General features: G+C 43.9%; 1 protein-coding gene across 1 annotated transcript in view; it reads left to right on the forward strand.

Annotated features, from left to right (window-relative positions):
* The window catches only part of LOC149431413 (ankyrin repeat domain-containing protein 13C-like), a 65931-nt gene that overhangs the window by 15463 nt on the left and 24287 nt on the right, over positions 1-26181 (forward strand). Inside the window, exons 2-4 of the mRNA XM_089665624.1 lie at positions 16107-16148; positions 19802-19906; positions 25138-25223. Of these exons, the coding sequence (XP_089521750.1) occupies positions 16107-16148; positions 19802-19906; positions 25138-25223 (233 nt within the window). The remainder of the gene's footprint in view (positions 1-16106; positions 16149-19801; positions 19907-25137; positions 25224-26181) is intronic.

Here is a 26181-nt window from a genome sequence, read left to right on the forward strand (position 1 = left end):
GAGAAATGTGGACCCTCGGGCTGGTGCTAATGGCACGCCGCCAGCACTGGGAAATGCAATCGTACTGAGAACCGAGGTTTCGTTTTCCAAAGTAGTGCAGGGACTTCTATCCCTGCGTGTCACGGGCACGGGAGTCCATTCAAATGACTGGGCTCTCGTGCCCGAGCAAAACACGGCCTGTACGGCCGCATAGGTGTGAACCGGGGGTTAGTAAGCATTGGGATGTGTAGTCAACAGAGGACTTGCACATTTCATAAATCCTCTTCAGAGGAATGTTCTACCCCAATATAGAAAATAGCTGGGCACACATTGTTCCTTTTAAAGATGAAAAATGCCAAGTCTCTATTTAAGTTTACATAAAAGAAATGCTATAAAAATCCATCTAGCAGCTTTCTGTAAGCCTTTAATGTGTCCTTCAGCTCCTGTTTGAAAATGTTATACACAGATCTTAATGGGAGTGTTGACTGTTTCTTTAAAAAGTTGCTAGGAGGCTTCAGCTGTTGAAGCCTGCTAGCAGCTTGTCTAAAGTGACAATCAACACTCCTATTAGGATTTGTGTTCAACATTTTACTAACTGGAGTTGAGTGGTCCTTTTTAAAGCTTCAGCAAATCTTCTGGAAGCTCTGCAAATGCATGCTGTTCACACTGCTTCTATACAAGCTGAAGCCCTTGTCAAACAGGCCTAACACACTTCCTGTACTTGGGTGGCAATAGTTATGATTTTGTCACCCGAGGCAGCTCTTTGGAATACTCATCTCAAATACACAGAGGGGAGTTATTTTGTAATTCAAAGAAGATAGCTGGGGATGCTAATAACATTTGATGTTTCAGTTCAGTACACAAAATAGATTTCTGGCAAGATCAACATTGCAAAAAATGTCAGCCATTGGCGGCTTCAGGGGAGAGGAGAGAATGCTCCACTACAGCTGGCAAAGCCTGGAGCGGTGACATCACCCATAGGCGTCCTATGGCCCGTCTGTTGCCGGTGCTCCCGCCTCTCCCCTGTAGCTGCCACTGACTGACACAAGAAAGCTGGATCACGTGACTAGAGTGGGCTGAAAATTGGTAACTTTTATACATCTTTTTTACACAAGTTAATCAGCATATGTGTTCGGAGGCGGGGGGGGGGGATTTTAAGTTTTTGTTTTGTTTTTTTAAGTTGGAATTCCACTTTAAAAGAACACCTTGTGCCCTAACTTGGTTACGTACTTACTATATTCACGTCCGTTGCTCCGTATCAGTACAAACCTCATGGCCAAAGGCACATCTGGGGCATGCATGTATGTGAAACTGTTTCATTTGTTCAAATAAAATTTATTTTTCATATGTACTAGAAGGCGAGACAAGCGTAACATTTTTTTTACCTTGCTGTGTTTTGGTGGTTTTCCCCTGTTAGTTGGGACTAGTCACCCCAAGAGATATATATATATATATATATATAGATATAGATATAGATATAGATATAGATAGATATATATATAGATATAGATATATATATATAGATATATGTGTGTGTATGTATATATATGTGTGTGTGTATATACAGTGGGGATCGAAAGTTTGGGCACCCCAGCTAAAAATTTGTATTAATGTGCATAAAGAAGCCAAGGAGAGATGGAAAAATCTCCAAAAGGCATCAAATTACAGATTAGACATTCTTATATGTCAACAAAAGTTAGATTTTATTTCCATCATTTACACTTTCAAAATAACAGAAATCAAAAAAATGGCATCTGCAAACGTTTGGGCACCCTGCAGAATTTATAGCATGCACTGCCCCCTTTGCCAAGCTGAGACCTGCCAGTATCATGGATTGTTCTCAATCATCGTCTGGGAAGACCAGGTGATGTCAATCTCAAAGGTTTTAAATGCCCAGACTCATCTGACCTTGCCCCAACAATCAGCACCATGGGTTCTTCTAAGCAGTTGTCTAGAAAACTGAAACTGAACATAGTTGACGCTCACAAAGCTGGAGAAGGCTATAAGAAGATAGCAAAGCGTTTTCAGATGTCAATATCCTCTGTTCGGAATATAATTAAGAAATTGCAGTCATCAGGAACAGTGGAAGTTAAAGCAAGATCTGGAAGACCAAGAAAAATATCAGATAGAACAGCTCGCAGGATTGTGAGAAAAACTATTCAAAACCCACGTTTGACTGCACGATCCCTCCAGAAAGATCTGGCAGACACTGGAGTTGTGGTACACTATTCCACTATAAAGAGATACTTGTACAAATATGGTCTTCATGGAAGAGTCATCAGAAGAAAACCTCTTCTACGTCCTCACCACAAAAATCATCGTTTGAACTTTGCAAATGAACATATAGACAAGCCTGATACATTTTGGAAACAAGTTCTGTGGACCGATGAGGTTAAAATTGAACTTTTTGGCCGGAATGAGCAAAGGTACGTTTGGAGAAGAAGGGGCACAGAATTTAATGAAAAGAACCTCTGTCCAACTGTTAAGCATGGGGTTGGATCAATCATGCTTTGGGGTTGTGTTCCAGCCAGTGGCACAGGGAACATCTCATGAGTAGAAGGAAAAATGGATTCAATAAAATTTCAGCAAATTTTGGATAGTAACTTGATGCCATCTGTGAAAAAGCTGAAGTTAAAGAGAGGATGGCTTCTACAAATGGATAATGATCCTAAACACACCTCGAAATTCACGGGGGATTACATCAAGAGGCGTAAACTGAAGGTTTTGCCATGGCCTTCACAATCTCCTGACCTCAACATAATTGAAAATCTATGGATAGACCTTAAAAGAGCAGTGCGTGACAGACAGCCCAGAAATCTCAAAGAACTGGAAGACTTTTGTAAGGAAGAATGGGCAAAGATACCTCAAACAAGAATTGAAAGACTCTTGGCTGGCTACAAAAAGCGTTTACAAGCTGTGATACTTGCCAAAGGGGGCAGTACAAGATATTAACTCTGCAGGGGGCCCAAACTTTTGCAGACGCCGTTTTTTTGTTTTCTGTTATTTTGAAAGTGTAAATGATGGAAATAAAATCTAACTTTTGTTGACATATTATAAGAATGTCTAATCTGTAATTTGATGCCTTTTGGAGATTGTCCCATCTTTCCTTGGCTTCTTTATGCACATTAATACAAATGTTTAGCTGGGGTGCCCAAACTTTCGATCCCCACTGTGTGTGTGTGTGTGTGTGTGTGTGTGTGTATGTGTATGTATGTATGATGTGTGTGTTTCCCTTGTGTGGAAAAACCTTCTGTTTATTCAGATGGTGGCCTCGGTGACTGCAGAACCGTACTGTGACATTCTCTCCAAACAGCAAAGCTCTTTTTTTGTGCCCAGAAACTGAGCCCACTTTCACAGAGCCAAATAAATTGCCACGATGTTGTTACATCTATTTTTTTTTTTCTAATTGAGTTGCGTGCTTTCACATCTTGCCTTACCCTAGAGAGAAAGGAACAGTTAGCCGCCTTTTAAAAGTCGATAGTGCAAAGAATCCCGTAGAGAAATATCTAAATTAAAACATAATGGAATTACTGCCAAGTCTTCCTGCACAGAATGCTACTGGATCGCTACAGTTCTGATGCCCAGGCTTGACTAATCCTCCCACCCTTGTACAAATGTGCCAGTGTAATAATCCTGACGCCGCTGGCATAGTGCTGCACATTGCGCATTTAGCTTCCTAAACCATGTAAATAGAATTGTGCCAGGTGCTTCAGCTTTCTAGGAAACAGGGATATGTTGCTACAGCCGTTGTGCAGATTTTTTAAAACTATTCTGTCGACAAGCATAGCAGTGTGTTTAGTTGTTTAGTTTAGTTAGTGTTTAGGTTTTATTGCCAAAGCCTAAAGCGGAGTTCCACTCACTCTGTAAAACAATAAGTCAGCAGCTTCAAAAACTGTAGCTGCTGACTTTTAAAAAACAGCCACTTACCTGTCCCACGATCCCGCGTTGCCTCCGCTGTAGTCTGTTTCACTGGTCATCCTGTATTCCAGGCTCTGGCATCTTCAGTGTGGGCACCTGGCTGTGACAGCTTGCGGCTTCACAGCCGGGTGCCAACTGCACATGAGCGAGTAGCGCTGCATTTCCTGAATGGCCCCGTTGTCTTCTGGGACCTGTCATGTGCCCCACAAGGCTTCGGGGAGGGTAGGACAACCTCCTCTGCTACCCAATTGCCTAGGTGATCGCAGCGGAAGTGGGAGCAGGTACCTGTCAAATTCGGGTACCTGTCCCAACACCCCCCCCCGCTCCCAAAAGGTACCAATCCTTAATGGGGAGCAGGGGACCAATCTTTAAAGTGGAACTTCCCCTATTGGGTGGAACTCTGCTTTAATTGAGCAAGCTGAAGTTAGAAGCTGATTGGCTAGGATACACACCTGCACCAGATTCTGATTGCTCCAGTTTTAGTAAATCTCCCCCAAAGTGTCTATGTGCGGAGCTATAGCCTGGCCAAGAGTAGGCAGCCCATGTTGCAAGGTATACATGGCATATTTACACATCTTGGGTTTGCCCTCTTCTGGCTTTGGCAACCCCTGGATCCTTGCTGCTCAAGCTTCTATTACTGCCATTGCCTCTGCTTCTTCAGGGTCTTGCACTAACGATGCTACTCTTGTACATGCCTGTAGGTTTACATGCCTGTAGGTCGTGTGCAATATATAAATAGTGGGAAATGCATGGTGCCAGATTTTTGGCAGAAGAGATGTCTCGTGGCTCCTGCAAAAAAATCTGTACCTCCCAAAGTTATTTTTTGTAACACGATTTATCGAATTGCTTTTGCCATTTGCTTTTTTCTTTTTTGGGATCAATCAGTGTGATTTCATATGGATATAGATCTGTACATTTTATCTTTTTGTTTTGTTGCACTTTATATATGGGGGTAGTCCTGAAAAGCTCACGGCCCGATATAGAAGGAGTAACCGCACACCTGGTAGTTTTATCACTGCACCTCTTCCATATGATCAGCGCTAAAAATGGCGCATGTGCACTATACCATTTTTTTATTCTCTTTTCAAACAGTTGGCACTCCCTGTAGTCAAGCTGAAAATGGAGAAAGTGGAAGAAGGCTCGAAGTGTTCCACCAATGGAAAAAGTGATGGAAGCGGTCTTCTGCACTGCTGCTGCACAACCTTGGGATCCCAGAAGACTGTTGCTATCACTTTATCTGCTGATGGAACACTTTGAGCTGCCTCCTTCCAATTTCTCCATTTTCAACTTGACCACGTGGGGTGCCAACTGTTTGCAAAGAGCCCAAGAAAACCATATAGCGCATCATTTGAGGTGACCTTAAATTTGTAGCTGTAAACTTGTTGTAAAATATGAGGTTAAATCGGCCGTAAACACAACTTGGTGACTTGTACCTACAGGTAAGGTTAAAATAAAGCCTGCACAGTTTGGCTACGTTCACACTAGGGCTGTGTGCAGGCGGCAGAGAGGCGTTTGGGAAGCGTTTTTACCACTTCCCAAACGCCTCTATCAATAATGCACATTACAGCACATGGTGCTGTTCTAACGGGAGCGTTTGCGTCGCGGCAAAATGGACGCCTCTGGTCGAGTCAGGAGGCATTGAAGCCTCCTATCCTAGTCTATGGTGCCGCTCCGCAAATGGCTGGCTTTTGCGGTGCGTTTGCGGAGCGGTAACACCATTCAAACTGCATTATAGGCGTTTTGTGGGGCATTTTTAATGCTCGGCAAACGCCTAGCAACCGCCGCTAAACCGCACATGCGGCATTTGCCGAGCGTTAAAAAACGCTCTGCAAACGCCGGACCAACGCTTGCCAAACACTATAGGGGCGTTTGGCAAGCGTTGGTAAAACAGCCAAGTGTGAAAGAGCCCTTTAGGAGATATTCACTATTTCTGCTGCCAGTGACTGCACACTGCGCTCTGACGGAACATCATACTCAGTATGACGTCACTTCAGAATGCTGTGAATGTGGCTCCCGTACGCCATAAAAAAAAAAAGTGGTTGTAAAGGCTCAAGGTTTTTTTTACCTTCATGCGAAGTAAAAAAAACCTGTGTGCAGCAGTGCCTTCAGCCCCCTGAATACTTACCTGAGCCCCATCGATGTGCACAACAGCCTCGGTTGTCCTGGGTCTCTACCTCCTCATTGGCAGAGACCGCAAGCGGGAGCCATCACAGACAGTCAGCCAGTGAGAGAGAGAGGGGGAGGGGTCAAGTTGCGGCTCTGTGTATGAATGGACACACAACAGCGGCTTGGGAATATGCCTGCTCGGGTGCCCCCATAGCAAGCTGCTTGCTTGGGGGTCACCCGAAAGAAGAGGAGCCAGGATAGCCTGTGTGGAAACCAAAAAAAGGAGGATCTGGGATGCTGTGTGCAAAATCACTGCACACAGCAGGTAAGTATGCCATGTTTGTTATTTTCCCTCAAAAAAAAAAAGACACAATGGCAAATGCTTGATATGCAGTGAATTGAAGTGGTTCTAAAGCCTTAAAGTGATACTAAAGTTTCGCTTTTTTTTTTTTTTAAATCGCTTTAAGGCTTTAGAACCACTTCAATTCACTGCATATCCAGCATTTGCCGTTGTCATTTTTTTTTTCCCCCTTCCCCTCTGTTCTAGCGATCTCCTCCAGCCTGTGTCAGTTACTTCCTTCCTACATACAGATTGTAAGCTCGAAAGAGCAGGGCCCTCGAACCCCTCGTGTCTTGTATTGTTACTGTCTTGTCTCATGTTATGTCCCCCTTGCTATTGTACAGCGCTGAGCATACCCTTTGGCGCTATGTAAATACTGTATAATAATAATAATACATGCACTCACTCCAGTGTTGGCTTCACATTGCTGGCAATGGTGGTCATGGCGTGCACAATGTGTCGGCATGACTGTTTGTAGTCTCTATCAGGGGCATGGCTGTCATTCCAAGAGCACAACAGGGAGGCAATTGTCACCCTGTAACAGGTAGAGTCTGACTATGGACCCTCATGGCAGGATCACCGGGTATTATCTGCAAGTGGCAGATTTAAACAACTTCCGAAATTGCATTCGTTTGCTAGAACGTATGAGATTGTAGTGAATGGATTTAGATCTACTTGTTATAGGAAAAGTACGTAGGCTGATTTACTGAAAATGCTGACGTTTGGCTTCAGTGCTTTGTGAGTCATGGACCTGGAACAAGAATAGACGTGAGGAATTATGACTTTGCTCTGAATTTCTATTGCACTTTGCCATGCAGGTCTCAGACTATTCAAGTGACACTAAACTCTGGTAAAAGTAAAATTCGATTCCGTTATGCTTAACACAAAACAGTCCCTTCTATTGCTCGCAGCTGCCTCCAAATCTCCAGAATGCTTTTGCTGCTGTGATCGGACTTCCTGATGTGGCTACATTCATTCTCCATGGTCCCACTCTGCAGAGCCATCTTATAGCCCGGGACTTGTAGACGTGCTGCAGGTAGGCTAAAAATGAGTCTGCTTGGTTCACTGGTAAGTCATGTTAACACTTTTAAAAGGGGGAGGAGCATTACAAATGCCGCCTCCCCTTAAGGTTGGAATGCACAATTAGAAAATCGATCGATCGGTCATCCGATGACCAAGAGGCGTTCGTTGGTCGAAATCATGGCCCACATTAACCAATCTATAAAAATTGTTTGGGCAATACATAGCGTTGACGTCTTCCATACAAGTGGCAGTGATGCGGTGGGCATGTGACCTTGTAGCCACGCCCTTCCGGCCAGAACAAGCGACATACACAACAATTACCAGCAATGAGTATAATATCGTTTATTACATGACCTATATACATAAATAGTGATACATAAAATATAATACACAGAATTCTGGTTTCATTATCTCATTAGGCCATGGCTGCTTTGCGTTTTCTGAATGAATGCAAAGCATTCTCTCATCGGACAAGGTAGAGGGGGTGACGTCCCTTCCCCACACCTTTACCTATTCCAATTGGAGAATGCTTTGCATTCATTCCCCCTGGCAGTACTCGGGTCGTTGGTTCAAATCCCAACCCCGGCACCACCTGCCTGGAGTTTGCATGTTCTCCCTGTGCCTGCGTGGTACAGGGGCAGACTGACAACTCATGGGGCAATAGGGAATCATGGGGCCCCTATGTCCTTGCCCAAACTCAAAAAAGCATATGAAAAAGGTACCAGGGGCATCTCATGGGGCCCCCTACTGACCCCAGGCCCTCGGGCAGTGACCGAGTTTCCAAATGGTCAGTCTGCCCCTGCTCCAGTTTCCTCCCACACTCCAAAGACATGCTGGTAGGTTAATTGGCTCCTGTCTAAATTGTCCCTAGTATATGTATGTATAATTGTGAGTTAGGGACTTTAGATTGTACACCCCTTGAGGGTTAGGGACTGATGTGAATGTACAATATATATGTAAAGCGCTGCGTAAATTGACGGCGCTATATAAGTACCTGAAATAAATAAAATGAGTATAATATCGTTTATTACATGACCTATATACATAAATAGTGATGCATAAAATATAATCTGCAGAATTCTGGTTTCATCTCATTAGGCCAATCTACTTTTAACATTTGGATTTTTCGTTCGTGTTTACGAAGATTCCTTGGACATAAACATCCGGGTCATCTTCTGTTTCCGCTCATGCGTGATCGCGCTTGATAGATTTTTTTTCTTTCGTATGACAGTCATACCACCGCATAGAAAATTAGTCATTCGTATGCGAAATGACAACATTTTTCACTGCTCAACCGGATTTTTTTCGTTCACAATATCGTTCTCAGTTAAAACATTCTGCTCATCAACGAAGAGAAAATCGCTGTGTGCATTGTAGGTGGTTGCGTCGCATTGATGCAGCATTTATGGGTATAAAACGGGCAGTGAGCTGGTGTCGTATTGCCTCTTCACCAGCTATCAAACATCGCTGAAAAGCAATCCAAACGTGGATCACTTTTTGGAGGCACAGCAGTTCAGATACAAGTCTAAACTTGGCCTAAGTCTTAAATGTGCGCAACTTCTGGTCTCCTGTTTCTGTACTGTTTGACCCACCCAATCCTGAGGGTGGGTGCAGTGCGTTCACACGGGACAAGAACAAGTCAAAACTTGGTTTGCATTTTCACAAGCACAAATTTAGCAGCCTTTGGAATGGGGAAGTGGCTACGTATATTGTGACAATTTTGGAATTAGGTTAGGCAAGTCAGAAATGATTCACCCGGAATGTAGAATGACGTCTGAGCAAGTTAATAGTAAAGCTGAGCTTAGAGAAACGCACAGACCGCCATTGCTGACATCTCCAGTTATTGCTGTTGTGTGTTCTTATTTGTAACAGTTCCAGGGCTCAGAGGATGAAGGGCAAAGGCTCAATGGGGTCTAAAGAATGCCTGGTACACTCAGGTTTGTGTGTTTTTTTTTTTTTTTTGTTTTCGTTCAACCTAGAGGGCTGAATGGGGAAAAAAACTGAGGTCTCCATACTAACAAAGCAATATTAGTGCATCAATATTACATAGTTACATAGTCTGACTGAAAAAAGTCCATATTAACCTCCCTGGCGGTATTCCCGAGTGTAGCTCGGGGTAAAGTTTCAGCACCACAAGCGGTAACCCTGAGCTACACTCGGGAATACCCTGCAGTGTTGCTCCGGGATCTCTTCTTCACTTATCTTGTCCTGCGCTCCTGCGATGTCCCCCCTGCAGTGTCCCCGGCAATGTCCACCGGCATCTGTCTTCCGGGTTCTGTTCCCTGTGTCGGGAAGTACGGGGGACAGAACGGCGGGAAATTTAAAAATGTGAAAGTGACATTCACTAAATACACTAAAATCACATAGTAAAACATTCCTGTATCAAACCATTTCACATACATTTTGTCCCGAGTGCTTTGTCCGGCGCCCTGCCTGCATTTTTACTGTTCTTTCTGCCTGGAAACTCAGAAAAACGTCCATGGCATCCAAAAAGTACTCTTTTAGGTCAAAAGTGGTTTTAGACCAACTAGAGAACAGCGATAGTAAATCAGAACCACTTGCAGAATTGAGTGATAATGATTTGTGGGGGAAATTCCTCATCAGACACTGAAAACGATTTTGCGACTTTGCTCAGCGATGTGCGAACTTGGCGCTATATTTCAAATTTGAGTGTTTTTGGTTTGATTATATTGAATTAAATTTTATGTTTTTTATGATTATTAAATTATAATTTATGATTTTTTGTTTCAAATTTTATCATACCCGGGATGTTTACTAGACTCTTGTTCAGACAGATTTCAGTGAGTTATTCCTAAAAATTACAGGCCTACAATAAAAAAAAATACATATTTCCATGCAAAAAAATGTACCGCTTTGAGCACAGAAATATGGACATAATCAGACCGCTAGGGAGGCTAATAGTAATAATAATTGTTCAGTCCCAGTAAGTGAAAAATAAGGCGCAAGGTGCTAAAAATCTTGATTGTGAACTCCTTGTACAATATAACAGGTGCTCCTCTGTGCTCAGACTGGTGCCCCACATGGCCTGACACTCACCGTCATTCCGTGACCACCTAGCTCTAAGGATGGTCATTTACCTTTTAGGGACTATCCCAGTATGCAGTGCTACTAATAGTAAACGGTTGCTCCTCCAAGAGTGCTGTATCAATACCAACTCTCTCCTCTCCTGCTTTTCCTTCCTCCCTCAGCGATTGCCAAACCCTGCCAGGCTGGAACTGTTCTGGTTTTGATGACAGAGAAAATGATCTTTTTCTATGTGACACCAATACCTGTAAATTTGAGTGTGACGTGATTGTCCGTCCAAGAAGAGGAGGGAGTTGGTATTGATACAGCACTCTTGGAGGAGCAGCCGGGTACCATTGGTAGCACTGCATACTGGGATAGTCCCAAAAGGGTAAACGACCATCCTTAGAGATAGGTGGTCACGGAATGACGGTGAGTGTCAGGCCATGTGGGGCACCTGTTATATTGTACAAGGAGTTCACAATCAAGATTTTTAGCACCTTGCGCCTTATTTTTCACTTCCAGGGACTAAACAATTATTACTGTTAATATTGCTTTTCACTTATTGCTACAGAGTTTATATATATATATATATATTTATATTATTTTTTTTTTTTTATATATATATATATATATATTTTTTTTTTTTTCCACTATTTATGTCCGTATGGTATTCACTGATGATGTTGTTTTGTATTGGTTCACAATTGGGACTGCTGCAAATGGTTTGTAATTATTGATTATATCTATAATTATGGATTATGTCAAGTAGCACTTTTTTTTTTTTTTTCCCCAAATATTAGTGCGGCGATTGACTGAGTTATTGTGTTCTGACAGGGGGCTACCTCACCAGAACATACTGATCAATGCACTCAGCCATTGGCTGCAAGCGCGAATCAGATGCTGGTTTTCCAGCCGGTCGTTAGACTGGCTTCTGTTATAAAGTCTGCTGTACACACGGGTCGAATGTCGGCCAGGTTTAGTTGAACCGATCGATATTCGGCCCGTGTGTACCTGATTTCAGCGAACCTGCAAGGTCTGCTTTAGGCCTCATTCACACGGCCATGTAAGGTTTACTCAGGATCTTGCTTCAAAAATTGTCCGTACTGCAGCCTAACTATACAGAATTACAGGCAACTTGTTGGGCCGCTTATCCCATCTAGTGAGTGAGTCATTATCTAGGCAGCCTGGGCTCAGTGCTGACATGTAAACAGTAGTGTGTAATTGGGCCGGGCCGCCTCTGTTGATTACACACGGTTTACATCAGCCTTCCTCAACCTTGTGTAACACATAACTACCCTTTGATAAAGCCAAAGACTATGCCGTTTTCTTACCTGCAACCATGGGAAGAAAATCGCTCAATTTCTTTCCTCATCGCAGTCAGAGCTATAGTGTTCTCCCGGCAGGGGACGGGAGTGGAGAGCCATCCCTCCTGGGAGAATGCAGCGATTACTGCTACCGCCTGTTATATCCTCTGGCTATATTCTCTCATGAAAAATCTGACAGGCTGGTTGTACAAGAATTGAAATTGGGCACAATCACCCTGCCCATAGATGGTTCAAGTCTCGACTGGTCCCTGCTATACTGGCTGACATTAGAGCCATCTATGGCTTTCTGGTGTCAAAGAACCCCTGCTAATATTTACTATATCCACAGTTCACAGTACATTTAGTGTGATGGTCACTGGGAAGATTCTCCTTACAAATGGTTATAAAGATCGTTGGTTTCAGTGGTTGCATTGTCCATTGCTCAGGAACCCCCCTAGCATCTTCTGGAGGAACTCTAGTAGAGAGGCTGGTTACATGTTGATCCTGAATGAGTAATTCATGCAGCAGTACATGCACAGAATGAGCTTGGCCTTCAGTCAATTAAAGTGGAACTTTGCGCTAAAGGGGAAGCTCATCCTTATGTCCTTCTCTCTCCCCCCTACCCCCCTTTTTTTTTTTTTTTTTTTTCGTGTGAGCGGGTACCTACTCTTGATAGTACCCGCTTCCACTTCTGCTGGTATCACCTGTCAATAAAATGCTGGGAGTAGGGGGCGGGGCCAAGCCGCGCTGTGTGTGTCTATGGACACACACAGCTTGGCTATGAATCAAGCCTGCATGTCTGCCACCATAGCAAGAAATTTCCTACGGGGACAGGAGTAGAGGAGCAGCAGATGATGCCAGTGGGGGACCTCAGAAGAGGAGGTTCAGGGCCTCTTTTGTAATACCATTTACAGAGCAGAGCATTCCTTTTTTTAATTAAAAAAACAAACTTTAAAAATGCACAAAACTAATGCATCAACACAAATTTTGCTTACTTTGAGTTTAGATCTACTTTGGCAACCAGCAGTAGCTGACTTGGAGCTATAGCTCAGCTCTGTGATCTGCCTCAGGACACTCATGTCTGCCTGCAGCAGCTTTGCGCATGGAAAGTCAGCCGGTAGACCTGGTATATTCACACCTGAGGCTGACTGATTACTTACGGGTATTTATATTTTTTTTTCAGTTATTTAATACTGAATTGACCATCTTAAGTTTTCAAAGTCTTCCCATATGCTTTCTCATGCAGATGTAACATGAAACAAGATATGTTTTTTTTTCTCTTCTCTCTACCTGAAATATTTATATAAAATGCTGTTTAAAGTTTTATCGGTATAACTTGTGTGTTTGCTGCCCCAGATCTGTCAGCCTCAATATGTAAAAGGACCCTCTTAGGCTTTTCATGGTCCCTTTAAAAAGGTTCTCTCCTTCTTAAGTGGCAGCCCGTTAATTAGGACTTGCGCTCCATGACACTGGAATGTGTGCTAATGTTAGAATTGCTGCCTGCTTGCCTTTCATCTTCACGGGATGAATTATTTTATTGCTGAAAGAGAAGCCTGTCTTTATAAAGAAGAAAAGTCTTTTTGTAGGCAGAAGTAAGCCACCAGACTAAGTTTTGGGGCCTCTGGGAAGCATTTAGCTGTTTTTGTATGCACAGCATATTTGCAAATTATAGCAGATTTACCAAGCAAAGTGGAGGGCCGGGAATGTGCATCTTCCTGACAACTCTCCCGAGTGGGCCGAGGGTGCGCATCTTCCTTGATGCCTGTCACGAGTGGGCCGGGGGTGCGCATCTTCCTTGATGCCTGTCACGAGTGGGCCGGGGGTGCGCATCTTCCTTGATGCCTGTCACGAGCGGGCCAGGGGTGCGCATCTTCCTTGATGCCTGTCACGAGCGGGCTAGGGGTGCGCATCTTCCTTGATGCCTGTCACGAGCGGGCCAGGGGTGCTCATCTTCCTTGATGCCTGTCACGAGCGGGCCAGGGGTGCTCATCTTCCTTGATGCCTGTCACGAGCGGGCCGGGGGTGCTCATCTTCCTTGATGCCTGTCACGAGTGGGCTAGGGGTGCTCATCTTCCTTGATGCCTGTCACGAGTGGGCCGCAGGGGTGCGCATCTTCCTTGGTGCCTGTCACGAGTGAGCCGCAGGGGTGCGCATCTTCCTTGGTGCCTGTCACGAGTGAGCCGCAGGGGTGCGCATCTTCCTTGGTGCCTGTAACGAATGGGCTGCGTGTGCGCGCATCTGCCTGGCTCGAGTGGGTTGCGGGTGAGCGCATATTCTTGGCGCCTGGCTCGAGTGGGCCGCGGGTGCGCGCATCTTCTTGGCGCCTGGCTTAAATGGGCAAGGCAGGCTTCACTGTGTGTGCTGCAGGCTCTGGACAAAAAAAACTTGATCGGTACAGCAGTTTTTTTTGGCAGAACAGGCTTGTAAAATCTCTTATACCAGAAAATTCTACCTTCTGTCAGTTTATATATTTTCCTTTAAGTTTAGTTCAGTCTTAATTCTTAAAACCTATGGATATAGTTACTGTGCTTCAGCCACATTTAGCTCATACCGGTGAAACTCGAAAAATTTGAATATCGTGCAAAAGTAAATTTATTTCAGTAATGCAACTTAAAAGGTGAAACTAATATATGAGATAGACTCATTACATGCAAAGCAAGATAGTTCAAGCCGTGATTTGTCATAATTGTGGTGATTATGGCTTACAGCTCATGAAAACCCCAAATCCACAATCTCAGAAAATTAGAATATTACATGCAATCAATAAAACAAGGATTGTACATAGAACAATATCGGACCTCTGAAAAATAGAAGCATGCATATGTACTCAGTACTTGGTTTGGGCCCCTTTTGCCCTAATTACTGCCTCAATGCGGCGTGGCATGGAAGCTATCAGCCTGTGGCACTGCTGAGGTGTTATGGAAGACCAGGATGCTTCAATAGCGGCCTTCAGTTCTTCTGCATTGTTTGGTCTCATGTCTCATCTTTCTCTTGGCACTGCCCCATAGATTCTCTATGGGGTTCAGGACAGGCGAGTTTGCTGGCCAGTCAAGCACAGTAATCCCACGGTCATTGAACCAGGGTTTGGTGCTTTTGGCAGTGCGGGCGGAGCCAAGTCCTGCTGGAAAATGAAGTCAGCATCCCCATAAAGCTCGTCTGCAGAAGGAAGCATGAAGTGCTCCAAAATCTCCTGGTAGACGGCTGCGTTGACCCTGGACTTAATGAAGCACAGTGGACCAACACCAGCAGATGACATGGCTCCCCAAATCAACACAGACTGTGGAAACTTCACATTCTTCCTCCATACTCTGGGTCCTTGGTTTCCAAATGAGATGCAGAAGGTGCTCTCATCAGAAAAGAGGACTTTGGACCACTGAGCAACAGACCAGGTCTGTTTTTCTTTAGCCCAGGTAGGACTTGACAAGAGGAATACGACATTTGAAGCCCATGTCCAGGATCCGTCTGTGTGTGGTGGCTTTTGATGCACTGACTCCAGCCTCAGTCCACTCCTTGTGAAAGTCCCCAACACTTTTGAATGGCCTTTTCCTGACAATCCTCTCCAGGCTGCGGTCATCCCTGCTGCTTGTGCACCTTTTTCTCCCACACTTTTCCCTTCCACATAACTTTCTATTAATGTGCTTTGATACAGCACTTTGGGAACATCCAACTTCTTTTGCAATTACCTTTTGAGGCTTTCCCTCCTTATGGAGGGTGTCAATGATGGTTTTCTGCACAACTGTCAGGTCAGCAGTCTTTCCCATGATTGTGATTCCTACTGAACCAGACTGAGAGACCATTTAAAGGCTCAGGAACCCTTTGCAGGTGTTATGGCCTAATTAGCTGATTAGAGTGGGACACTTTGAGCCGAGAATATTGCACCTTTTCACAATATTCTCATTTTCTGAGATTGTGGATTTGGGGTTTTCATGAGCTGTAAGCCATAATCATCACATTTATGACAAATCACGGCTTGAACTATCTTGCTTTGCATGTAATGAGTCTATCTCATATATTCGTTTCACCTTTTAAGTTGCATTACTGAAATAAATGAACTTTTGCACGATATTCTAATTTTTTGAGTTTCACCTGTATTTACCCTTTGTATTGCTTGGAAGCACTGTTCTTGTGTTGATGCAAGATTGAGTTCCAATAAAACTTTTACCTGATATCAATATCTCCCCCTTGAGCCCTGTCTAGGAACAGGTTTTCTTGTAGCAGTCATTCAGCAAGAATTGGGTAGCAGTAGTTCTCATTGGTTTTCCACAATGTTAGCATGCCAGTAAAGTCCAATACTAGCTATACAGGAACGAGGTGTTTTTTTTTTTTTTTGTTTAGTTTTTTCCTAGTTTTGAAAATTGTCCTGTGGAATGGTTGTTTCTTTTCTGATCGTATGTTTGTTTATTTTTCAGGTAATACACCATTACACCTCGCTGTGATGTTGGGCAACAAAGGCAAGTTTTATTTTTTATTTCTTTTAGTTTGACTATCTCCGTGTCTTTGAGAAGTTTTCTGCTCTTCTAGGGGTTGACCAGCTGGGCCGTTAATGGCCAAATAATGTAATCCAATGTCTACATCGGCATTTGTCAATGAAGTTGCACATTTCATGTTAACGTCTTAGAATAACTTCCTGCATTGGCACCAGTGCCCACAAAACCCCCAGCATTGGTGGTCAGTGACCATGCTTTTTAACCACTTGCCCTCCAGAGGATTCCCCCCCTTTCTGACCAGGCCATTTTTTTGTTATAGGGCTGCATTACTTTAACTGACAATTGTGCAGTCATGCAATGCTGCACCCAAATGAAATTTATGTCCTTTTTTTCCCACAAATAGAGCTTTCTTTCGGTGGTATTTGATCACCTGTGCATTTCATTTTTGTGCTATAAACATGTCCAGGTCTTTGACAGTTCTTTTCCACTCCACATGGCTCAGTATCTAGCCTGCTCAGTGCATTCATGTGAGAGCTAACAAACTCTTTGACTGACTATACATAGACACTAATTGCAATTTAAAAGCCAAAGATGTGGGAAATTAACATTTTAATTGCCATTTTTAACCCTTTTGTGTCACCTTGTGTGTCTGTACCAAGGCGAAACATTCAAGGGGATGGAAACTTTTGATCCGGGCCATTTGCGGGATTTCTGTTTATCATAATTTAACAAGGAGCCAAACTATGTGATGATAAATGGCTTCATATGATCACTATCCCTAAACAAGTTTTTTGTCATGCTCAGTCATATTTTCAATATAAATGTCAAAATGTCACGCTTTCCCCCAGGGGATGCAAACTTTTGAGCACAATGGCCAGGAATATACTTCTACTCTTGGGCAGAGCGATCTCTACCTGGTAGTAATGCTGCCTCTGAGAAGTGCCCTACACATGGAGCCATGTATGTTGGGCGCCCGGGGATTTAAAGTTTCTACATTCTATCTACCCTTGATTTGTTCTTTGACCCTCCACCAGTCCTCAGTCACTTGTGTGTGTGCCATCTATTCCAAGGAACTTTGGTTGGGAAGTCCTGTTCCCTGTGCTTGAGTTGAACAATAGGCCATCTGCACACATACTGTAAAAGCAGCTGAATCTGCTACACAAAAATAGATTTTTGGTGGCGAGGTATCTTTACACTCCATCACACTGTGCCGCCAAAGCAGCTGTTCCTCTTCACTGGAGCGGACTTTACCCTTCTGCTCCTACGTGATGATGTCATTTGTACTGTATTACCTTTTAAGTGGAAGTTTAGGCTAAACCTACTCCCACCCCCATCCTAAGCCTAGTCTATCTAACCCTGTAAGGAAAAGATGCATACATTTACCTATTCTGAAGCTGCTGCAGTCCCATCATCTGCTCAGAGGCGGCTTCTGTGTAGAGGGGTCGATGACGTCGGATGCCCCATAGTAAGCCTATGGGTGATGACATCTCCCAGGCATTTGCAGCCTTTGTAAGTGGTCTCTCCTCTACACAGAAGCCACTACTAGGGAGACCATGGTACTGGACCAGAGCGGCTTCAGAGAACAGTTTTTGGGTTTTTTTGGGGGTTTTTTTCTTCCCTAATGCCAGCAGTGCATTAAGGCAGGGATGCTTAACATTTAAGAGTGAAGGCCACTTAAAGCGGAGTTCCACCCATTTTTACAAATTGGCCTTATTAGATAGTCCCTGTGAAAAGAAGCACAAGTTGGAAATTTTTTTTTTTTTTCCCCCTATACATACCTTTTTATCTTCAGCAAGCCTGCAGTTCCGGTCCCGACCGCCTAGGCGATGACGTAGATCAGCGATTTGCAAGGTTTCCTGGGATGTCGTTTCCTGTATCCCTTTGGTTTCCTGTGCTCTTGAGACTTGGAAACTGGAAATGACGCAAATGGGCGGTGCTTCACGCCATTTTACCAGAGTCCATGCTGAGAGGAGGACATGTCTGCAGTATTGAAGTGCTGTACAGGTTGCCTGACGGGGGCGGGAACTTCATCCGTCCCCACCATTGCTATGGCAACCTGTACTGCACACGTCGCACCAAGCATTGCCGAGTGTTGCATGCTGGGATAGCCAGCAGCACGAATTCAGGAAGTAAAAACCTGCGGGCTTCAGATGCCCACAGCCATCATGGCGACTCCTTGCTTCACAGATCTAGGTAAGTATGAATGATTTGCAAAGTTATTTCAATGTTTTTAATATTGCATTATTCCAATTCTGATTGTTATTTGTAATGTCATCGTGGATCTTCTTTTAGAAAAAAATTTTGGGGGACTGGAACGCTGCTTTAAGTGATTTGGTAACCGGTTGCGGGCCACACTGAAATGTTTTTATTTTGAATAGCATAATGAACATTTTCCTCTTGCAGCAGCTGAATGCTGGCGGGAGGGAGAGGATGATAACGTGGATTTCTGCGGTTGTAGGAGGAAAATGGAGACTATCGGTTCTAGTATATCTTGCCCCTGCCACCCCTCTTGTCCAAGAGTAAAACAATGTAACAGAGGCCACATGGGCCCCTTGACGCATGGTTTGCACTTCTCTAGTTTGAGGTCGAGGGCCACAGGTTGCACCCCCCTGCATTAAGGTAACAAAACTGTTTGGGTTCAGAATGACTAAGTTGATTATCTGGGTGCCTATAAATACTTTAATATGTACCTGATACTCATTAGAAATTAGGAAGTTAAATGTCTTCAACAGTACAGAAGTCTACTTATATGTGACTGTTAATGACCACAACTTGCTTTTTGTAAAGAATTTTTCAACCTTTATGGTACATGTATCTAAGGCCAATGAGTTTAAAGCCCATGTCGGGTATATGCTGCTCTGTTCCTTTTTGGAAATCAATTTGATTTGATGACCACTATTACTGGATTAAGGAAAATTGAGCATTTGGAGTTGTCAGCAAAGTAGGAATAGAGGAGAATCCTTCCGATGGAGATGCATGCATTTGTAACCTTTGTTTTGCAAGGAATTTCCTCACTTTGTTTCCTGTCTACCTTACTAAACAGGTAGTGATAGGGAATCTCCCTAATGAGACAGACTGCAATAAATAATAATAATAAACCTAACAGGATTTATAGAGACCCTGTCACCAAACAATTCATTTCAACAAAATCTAGTCCTAAGATTATTTGTACATTCACCATATTATTTACCAGTACAAACCTCCCTTGTGTTGGACAGCAAAAAGCTACTGTTGGGTACTGCCATCTTGATGGGATTTCAGTGGCCCCAGCAGATTACAGCTGTCATTTGAGTGACATGCTTTAGGTTTTCCTTTTTGCTTCTCCCCCGGCAGCTACATAAAAAGCTATGAAGGGAGGGGCAGAGGAGCTGGGCTGCCACAGACAGTAATCAGACACTCCCATAAAAGGGGAGGGCGGAGACATGCAAGCGGTGAGGAGGCAGAGCTAATTGACTTTCCCTGAGTAGCCAAATTTTTCTAGCCATTCCAAAGGTTTTCAGGTGAATTAGCAGTTTACAAGTTTTATGCACGTCTTTACTTGCATACTTTTTATTAGAATGAGTCTCTTCAGCCATTTCCTACTGTTTCCAATATAGCAAAAAAAATGGTTTTAGATATGCTTAGAAAAGAGCTCCATTCTGTGTTCTGTATTACAGTAACCTTTATTTGTATTGCAGAATGTGCTCATCTCCTTCTGGCACACAATGCTCCGGTCAAGGTAAAGAATGCCCAGGGCTGGAGCCCCCTGGCTGAGGCCATCAGCTATGGAGACAGACAGATGAGTAAGCATCTTGTGTTTTGGATTTGCACAGCACATTAGGTTCTTCTGTCCTTTTTTTATTTGAATCTAAATGGGAAAGACAAGTGGCCAGTTCAGGTCTTGGCTGCAGTTTTCTCGTCTTTTATAAATGCTGATTGTGCAATAATGACAGCTAGTGTCAAGTCCCCTTAATGCTGCCTGAAGTTTACAGACTGCTGTAACTCTGCCAGGGTTTTTGTTTCCTTATCCCCTTTCTTCATTTTCTTACAGCAATAACTAATGCATTTTGGATCAATACAGTGACATGACAGTATTCTGTTACATCTGTATTCATCATTACAATGAGCGACTTCAATGTACTATATATTTTACTAATGCCAGTAATGGAAGTTTCAGTTCAGTCATTAAAAGGATCAATTGACTCAAATATACATCCATTTCTGGGTAGATACAGTTAGTTGAATCATCTACCCTGTTCTTATGTGTCCAGCTTTAGAAATCTCTCTATTTGCATTCCTTTTGCTGCCCATGCGGGCATTAGGAAGTGGTGATCACTAAGCATTAGTTGTAAAGCCATGCAACACAGTGTAGGGTTTTGGATTAGGTGGTCTGCTGATTTGTATAGCAACAGCCAGCTTTAGGACTTTCTATTTCAATATTTTTGTTGAAGTTTTTGTTTTTATAATACAACAAGCTTGTGATACGCCCACGCAGGGGCAGAGCAGAACAATAACATACATAAGCAGATACAAGTCAGCAGGGTGTATTAGCCAAATAACGGAACACCAATGATATCGAGGGACGGCGAAAAGTCGAACCAAATAGTAGCACCAGCAATCCATCATATTACCGGAAAAAAAAGCCAAAGAGGAAAAATCCCTACCGAGAAGTATCGGCTCAGAACATACGGGAAAGGAAAAAATAAAAACCCAAACTGATAGAAAAAAGAAAACATAAAAACATAAAAAAAAATAAAGAAGAAAGATTCAGAGAGAAAACATGGAAGACTAGAAGAGTCACGGATCCAGGGCTAGCACAGGCAACGACTATTAGAGGCCATAGCTAGTAGGAGGCAGGGATGGCAGGGAATAACGTATCCAAGGTCCCCAAACATTAAGGAATCTTGGATGAGAATCTTGAACGCTAGACATCTGTTCATTGATCAGCATAGCATTCATCCGGGTCTTCACCCCCTGGAAGACAACCAAAGGGGTTCTCCAAGCTTGAGCTATAGCACATTTGGCCGAAATGAATAGGTAGGATGCCAATTTCTGCTGAGACCTAGACAGACCCAAAATTGGGCAATGCAGGAGGGCCACCCTTGCATCCTCACAGACCGTAATATGAAATAACGTTTGCAGCAAACCAAAAACCCTAGACCAGAAGCCTATTAATCGCGGGCACGACCACCAGATGTGCAGACGTCCCCACGTAGACCACAGTTCTGGGAAACGCCTATCCGCCAGTCGGAATAAAGTGAGCAGTCCGAGCCGGGACCCAGTACCACCGCAGGAGAACTTTGTAAGCTCCCTCCAGAGTGACCATATTGAAGGAACATTTTGCCAGCATCCCCCAGGCCCTACGCCAATCCTCCGCCGCAATCGAGAAACCTAGATCTCGCTCCCATTGAGAGACATAAGACAGGGGTGGTGAGGAGGACCTACTGTTAAGAGAGGCATAAATTACAGAAATGAGATCAGGGGACCCTGGGGGATGCTGACAGACGTGTTCAAGGGGCGTTTTGCGGTAAGGATATGTAGAGGTACGACGGAGGAACAGGACTCAGTGGCGCAATTGCAAATACCGATAATATTCCAGCTTTAGGACTTTCAGCACTGCTTCACTGCGCTATGGTTGCAGCACAATGTACATGTAGTTTTTGTGTGGGTTAGCTTCATTTTTCCCAAAGCCTTCTATTATGTCCTGTAGATTTAGTGTGCTTTCAGATAATACACCAAAACCGCAGGACAGAAGTCTTTAAGAAAGCTCAGCTAACCAAAATGCAGTGGATCGTTGTGAAGCCTTCGGTAGGAGAGTGCAATAGGTTTAGAACCAGGAGGTGGTGATGCTTGAAGATGGACACTTTGCCTTTCGGTGTGACAGGGTCTGTTTGGAATACACTGCTACATTTTCCTGTTATGCCCTGTCATTCTGCTGCAACTGCCACCAAAATTTCAGGGCCAGTGAGATCGCCCCCTCCATCACGTGACACTGCTTGTGCATACAGTAGTAATTGGTCACCAAAGCACTGCATCATGTACATAGATCACGTACTCCTCCACATCTGGAAACACTTGGTATTTCTCACTGTCAGACACATTGGCGAGGTGAGCAAAAGGGTTGTCAGGGGGTAAGCTTACATTAAAGAAACACTGTCACCTTACCCATTTAATCTGGACTTGAGTCAAGGCCTCATGTTCAGCAAATGATGTAAAGATGCTGTACAGTTATAGATTTGAAGATCTAAAGCTGAACTTTACACATGACCACTTGATGAAAAAAAAAAATGTTCTTTAGCAAGAAGCATACATTCCACATTAATTATACTACCAAAATGAGTGTGTGCTGTAAATTACCTCCAGCATTGCTCCGATTTTATTATTTTTTTTATTTTTTTTTTAATGGAAGCAGCCATTTTGCTGAGGCCCAGAAACCCTGAGCAGCAGTAAAGCTTTAGGCTGTCAGCAGTTGGGCCTCTACATTGAACTGAGCATGTGCAGAGCATGGTGAGGCAGTGTGTTACTAGGTTTAAACAGTATAGGCATGTATTATTTTAAAGTGATTGTAAAACCTCACCTTTTGTAAAACAACCTATTCATATAGAAATGAAAGGCAAAACATTTGTCTATAGATGTAAAAAAGGGGAAAAAAAGTGGACTGATGTTAATATCAATGAGTTGTAAATGTTACCTTCCCATAAAAAGGGACACAAGGAGATTTACTAAAACTGGTGAACACAGAAACTGGTACAGCTGTGCATAGTAACTATTCAGCTTCACCCTTTTCTAACAAATTACACCCATGTTCAGGGTGTAAAATGTTACGATCGCACCCTCCTGATCCCCGTTTGTGACAGCTAGCGGGGGATCTTCTCCTCCCCACTGTCACAAATAAAAAAAAAAAAAGTCCCAGCGTCGTGGTAGTTCATTGAGCCTTCCGGTCAGTGAGTATCTGCTTGCCCATACGGCATGTATGAGCAAGCAGATACTAGAAGGTCAGAGGGAGACCTGTATGGCACCAGCAATCAGCTTTAGAGACTCCAGAAACTAAAAAAGAAATGCGTTTTTTTTTTTTTTGTTTTTTTTTCCTGCAAAAAGAAAATGTGAATTTTATATTTTGTTAAAATGTGAACTTATCCTTTTAATTCTGAAGGTTTTTTTTTTCCCGGAGAATAACAAACATGTTTATACTTGCCTACTGTGTGCAGTACGGGTGCACCGAAATTTTGGTTGCCGAATTGTTTTGGCCGAAAACAGCCCTTTCGGCATTTTGGTGATATAAAAATATCGACCGATTACAGGTGCCGAAAATACAGCTATCCAGTGTACTTCGCCCGGTGCAGTAGAGTAGACAGTAGATTCGGCTGAGGAAAATTGGTTCTTCCCTGCGCTATTCTCACCGGGGAGAGATGTGGGTTGCTCTGCCCCCTCCTCCTACAGCAGTGGTTCTCAACCTTCCTAATGCCGTGACCCTTTAATACAGTTCCTCATGTTGTGGTGACCCCCAACCATAAAATTATTTACCCAGTAATTATAATTCATGAGTGTCGTTTTACCTCCAATACTGCTGCTTTCAACAGAGTAGCTGCTTTTAACAGAGTAGCTGCTTTCAACACAGCAGCTGCTTTCCACACAGTAGCTGCTCTTTACACATTAAAAATATTTGTTTTCTGATGGTCTTAGGGGACCCCTGTGAAAGGGTCGTTCGACCCCCAAAGGGGTCGCGACCCACAGGTTGAGAACCACTGTCCTACAGGAAGGAGGTGTAGCTGCGCAGTGATCCTTTGGCTGTGTAGTAGCGAAGCGAGAGCAGGTGTGGCTGTGGCGACTTGATTCCGCCCTACTCCATCCCCACCAGGGAGAGGTGTGGATTGCGCTGCCCCCTCCTCCTGCAGGCAGGAGATGCGGCTGCGCAGTGATGCATTGGCGCATGCCCAGTGTTAGTTTCCCTTAGCCTCCATGCCGCACCTCCACTAAGGGGCGGTGGCACACAGTGACCCCACCCCTTAGTTTCCTTTAGCAGAAAGGAGAATGACCGCTCATTCTTGGAGCTATAGTGAAGGGGGAAAAAACCTGTAATTACATTAAAATCCGGCAGTGACATATAGTGGCAGCCAGTGAGGGATCCTGAGTGTATACACTGGTCCTCTCCTGCCCCCTCCTTGCACACACTGCCCTCCCACCCCCTCCCCCCTACAAAGAGGATCTGTCACTCATATGCTATCACATAGGGGACTATTGGTCCGCTATATGATAGCAATAAAATCAGAAGTTAAAAAAAATAAATAAAAATACACATTAACGTTAAAAAAAAATTACAAAAAAATATTTGAGCCCCCCCACACTCGCATACAGACGTTTCAGTTTTCGGCCATGTGCATTCGGATTTTTTGGTATCTGTTTCAGCAACAGAATTTTCATTTCGGTGCACCACTAGTGTGCAGTCATTTTGCACAGAGCAGACTGGATCCTCCTCTCTGGCATCCCCTGTAGGCTCTCCTGTCCCCAACTGCTGCTCCATGTATCCGTGAACACATGGACCTGTGGCTTGGGCACCCCCCCTCCTCCTCATTGGTTGACTGGCTGTGATTGACAGCAGTGGGAGCCATTGTCGTGCACATCGCTGGATCGTGATGGGGCTCAGGAAAGTATTAAGGGAGCTGGGGGTACTGCTGCACTCAGAAGGCTTTTTACCTTCATGAATAGAATGCATGAATGTAAAAAAACCTTCAGCCTTTACAACCACTTTATGGTTTTGCCAATAAAATCTGGAAGCTGATTGGTTTCTATGCAGAGCTGCACCAGGTTTAGTAAATCTCTCCCATGCTGTTCTCTTGCCTGTCTGGCAACTAATGGTCGTATCTTTGTTTTTCTCACTAAAAATTATCTGATGGTCATCAGTCATTGTAATGTTAATTCCTTACAGCCTGCCATTGGTTTTGGTTTTATATATGTCTGCACAGGTTGGCGGATCAATAATGCGTTTAAGAGCAGCAAGGCCTGTGATTGTATCGTTAATATATTTCTGTTCCAGTTACAGCACTGTTGAGAAAGCTGAAGCAGCAGTCCAGGGAGAGTGTGGAGGAGAAGAGACCGCGCCTGTTAAACGCTCTGAAAGAGGTAAATCATAGAAGCCGTATCTCTGTCAAAGGAGAAAAGGAGTTCAGGTGGTATTAAAATTGGAGAGCACTATGTTGGTTCTGGTAAATGAGTTGATCCGAATTGTCTGTATGTGATGGAGTAAGAGAAATGTGTGTACCTACAATGAAGATGGCATAAAAAGAAGAAATGTGCGTTTACAAAGGACTTTGTGTGCTGAAATGTTTTGGATTTTTTAAAAATCAGTTGCACAAAGCTACAAAGGCAGCAGGCAAGCAGCCCTGTGTCTGTGGGTTGCCTGTGTCCTCATTGAAAGCTGAATGCTGGCCAAAAAAAAAAACAAAACCTTTACCCTTGCAGTGAGTCCCCCTTTCTTACTTGTTTTGCCAAGAGAACGTTAAATAAGGTGTTAGACTTTTCTCTTCCTTGCCCAGCCAGTTGCAGGTCTCTTGATATCATCCCATACAGTACATTGCAGGAGATAACCGGAATACAGAGAAGCAGGAGGGTCGCATGAGCCGCTCACAGCAACCGAAGAGAAAGTAACATTTGGGCACGAGTGTAGAAAGTGGACAAGAGCAAAATAGAACTGCATAGGGGCTGTAAAAGAACATAGGGGAAACATGCATGGCATGTGCCCAGCAATGGTGAACATCATTTTCAGTGCAAACTATTGTGTGAAAGAATAACCCAGGGGCGGACTGACAACTCATGGGGCCCCTGGGCAATAGGGGATCATGGGACCCCTGTGTCCTTGCCAACACTCAAACCACACCCAAAAAAGCCTATGAAAGGTACCAGGGACATCTCATGGGGCCCCCTACTGACCCCGGGCCCTCGGGCAGTGCCCGAGTTACCCAATGGTCAGTCCGCCCCTGGAATAACCCCAATCCAAGGTTCCAAGGCATGCTTTGTGTAGAGTGCCTCTACCAGCATGTCAGTCCCTCCCAACTGAATGTAGTCTCAAAAATGTGCACAC

Source organism: Staurois parvus, unplaced genomic scaffold (assembly GCF_062004578.1).
Source record: "Staurois parvus isolate SC_StPar_1 unplaced genomic scaffold, SC_StPar_1.0 ptg002276l, whole genome shotgun sequence".
NCBI classification, from domain to species: domain Eukaryota; kingdom Metazoa; phylum Chordata; class Amphibia; order Anura; family Ranidae; genus Staurois; species Staurois parvus.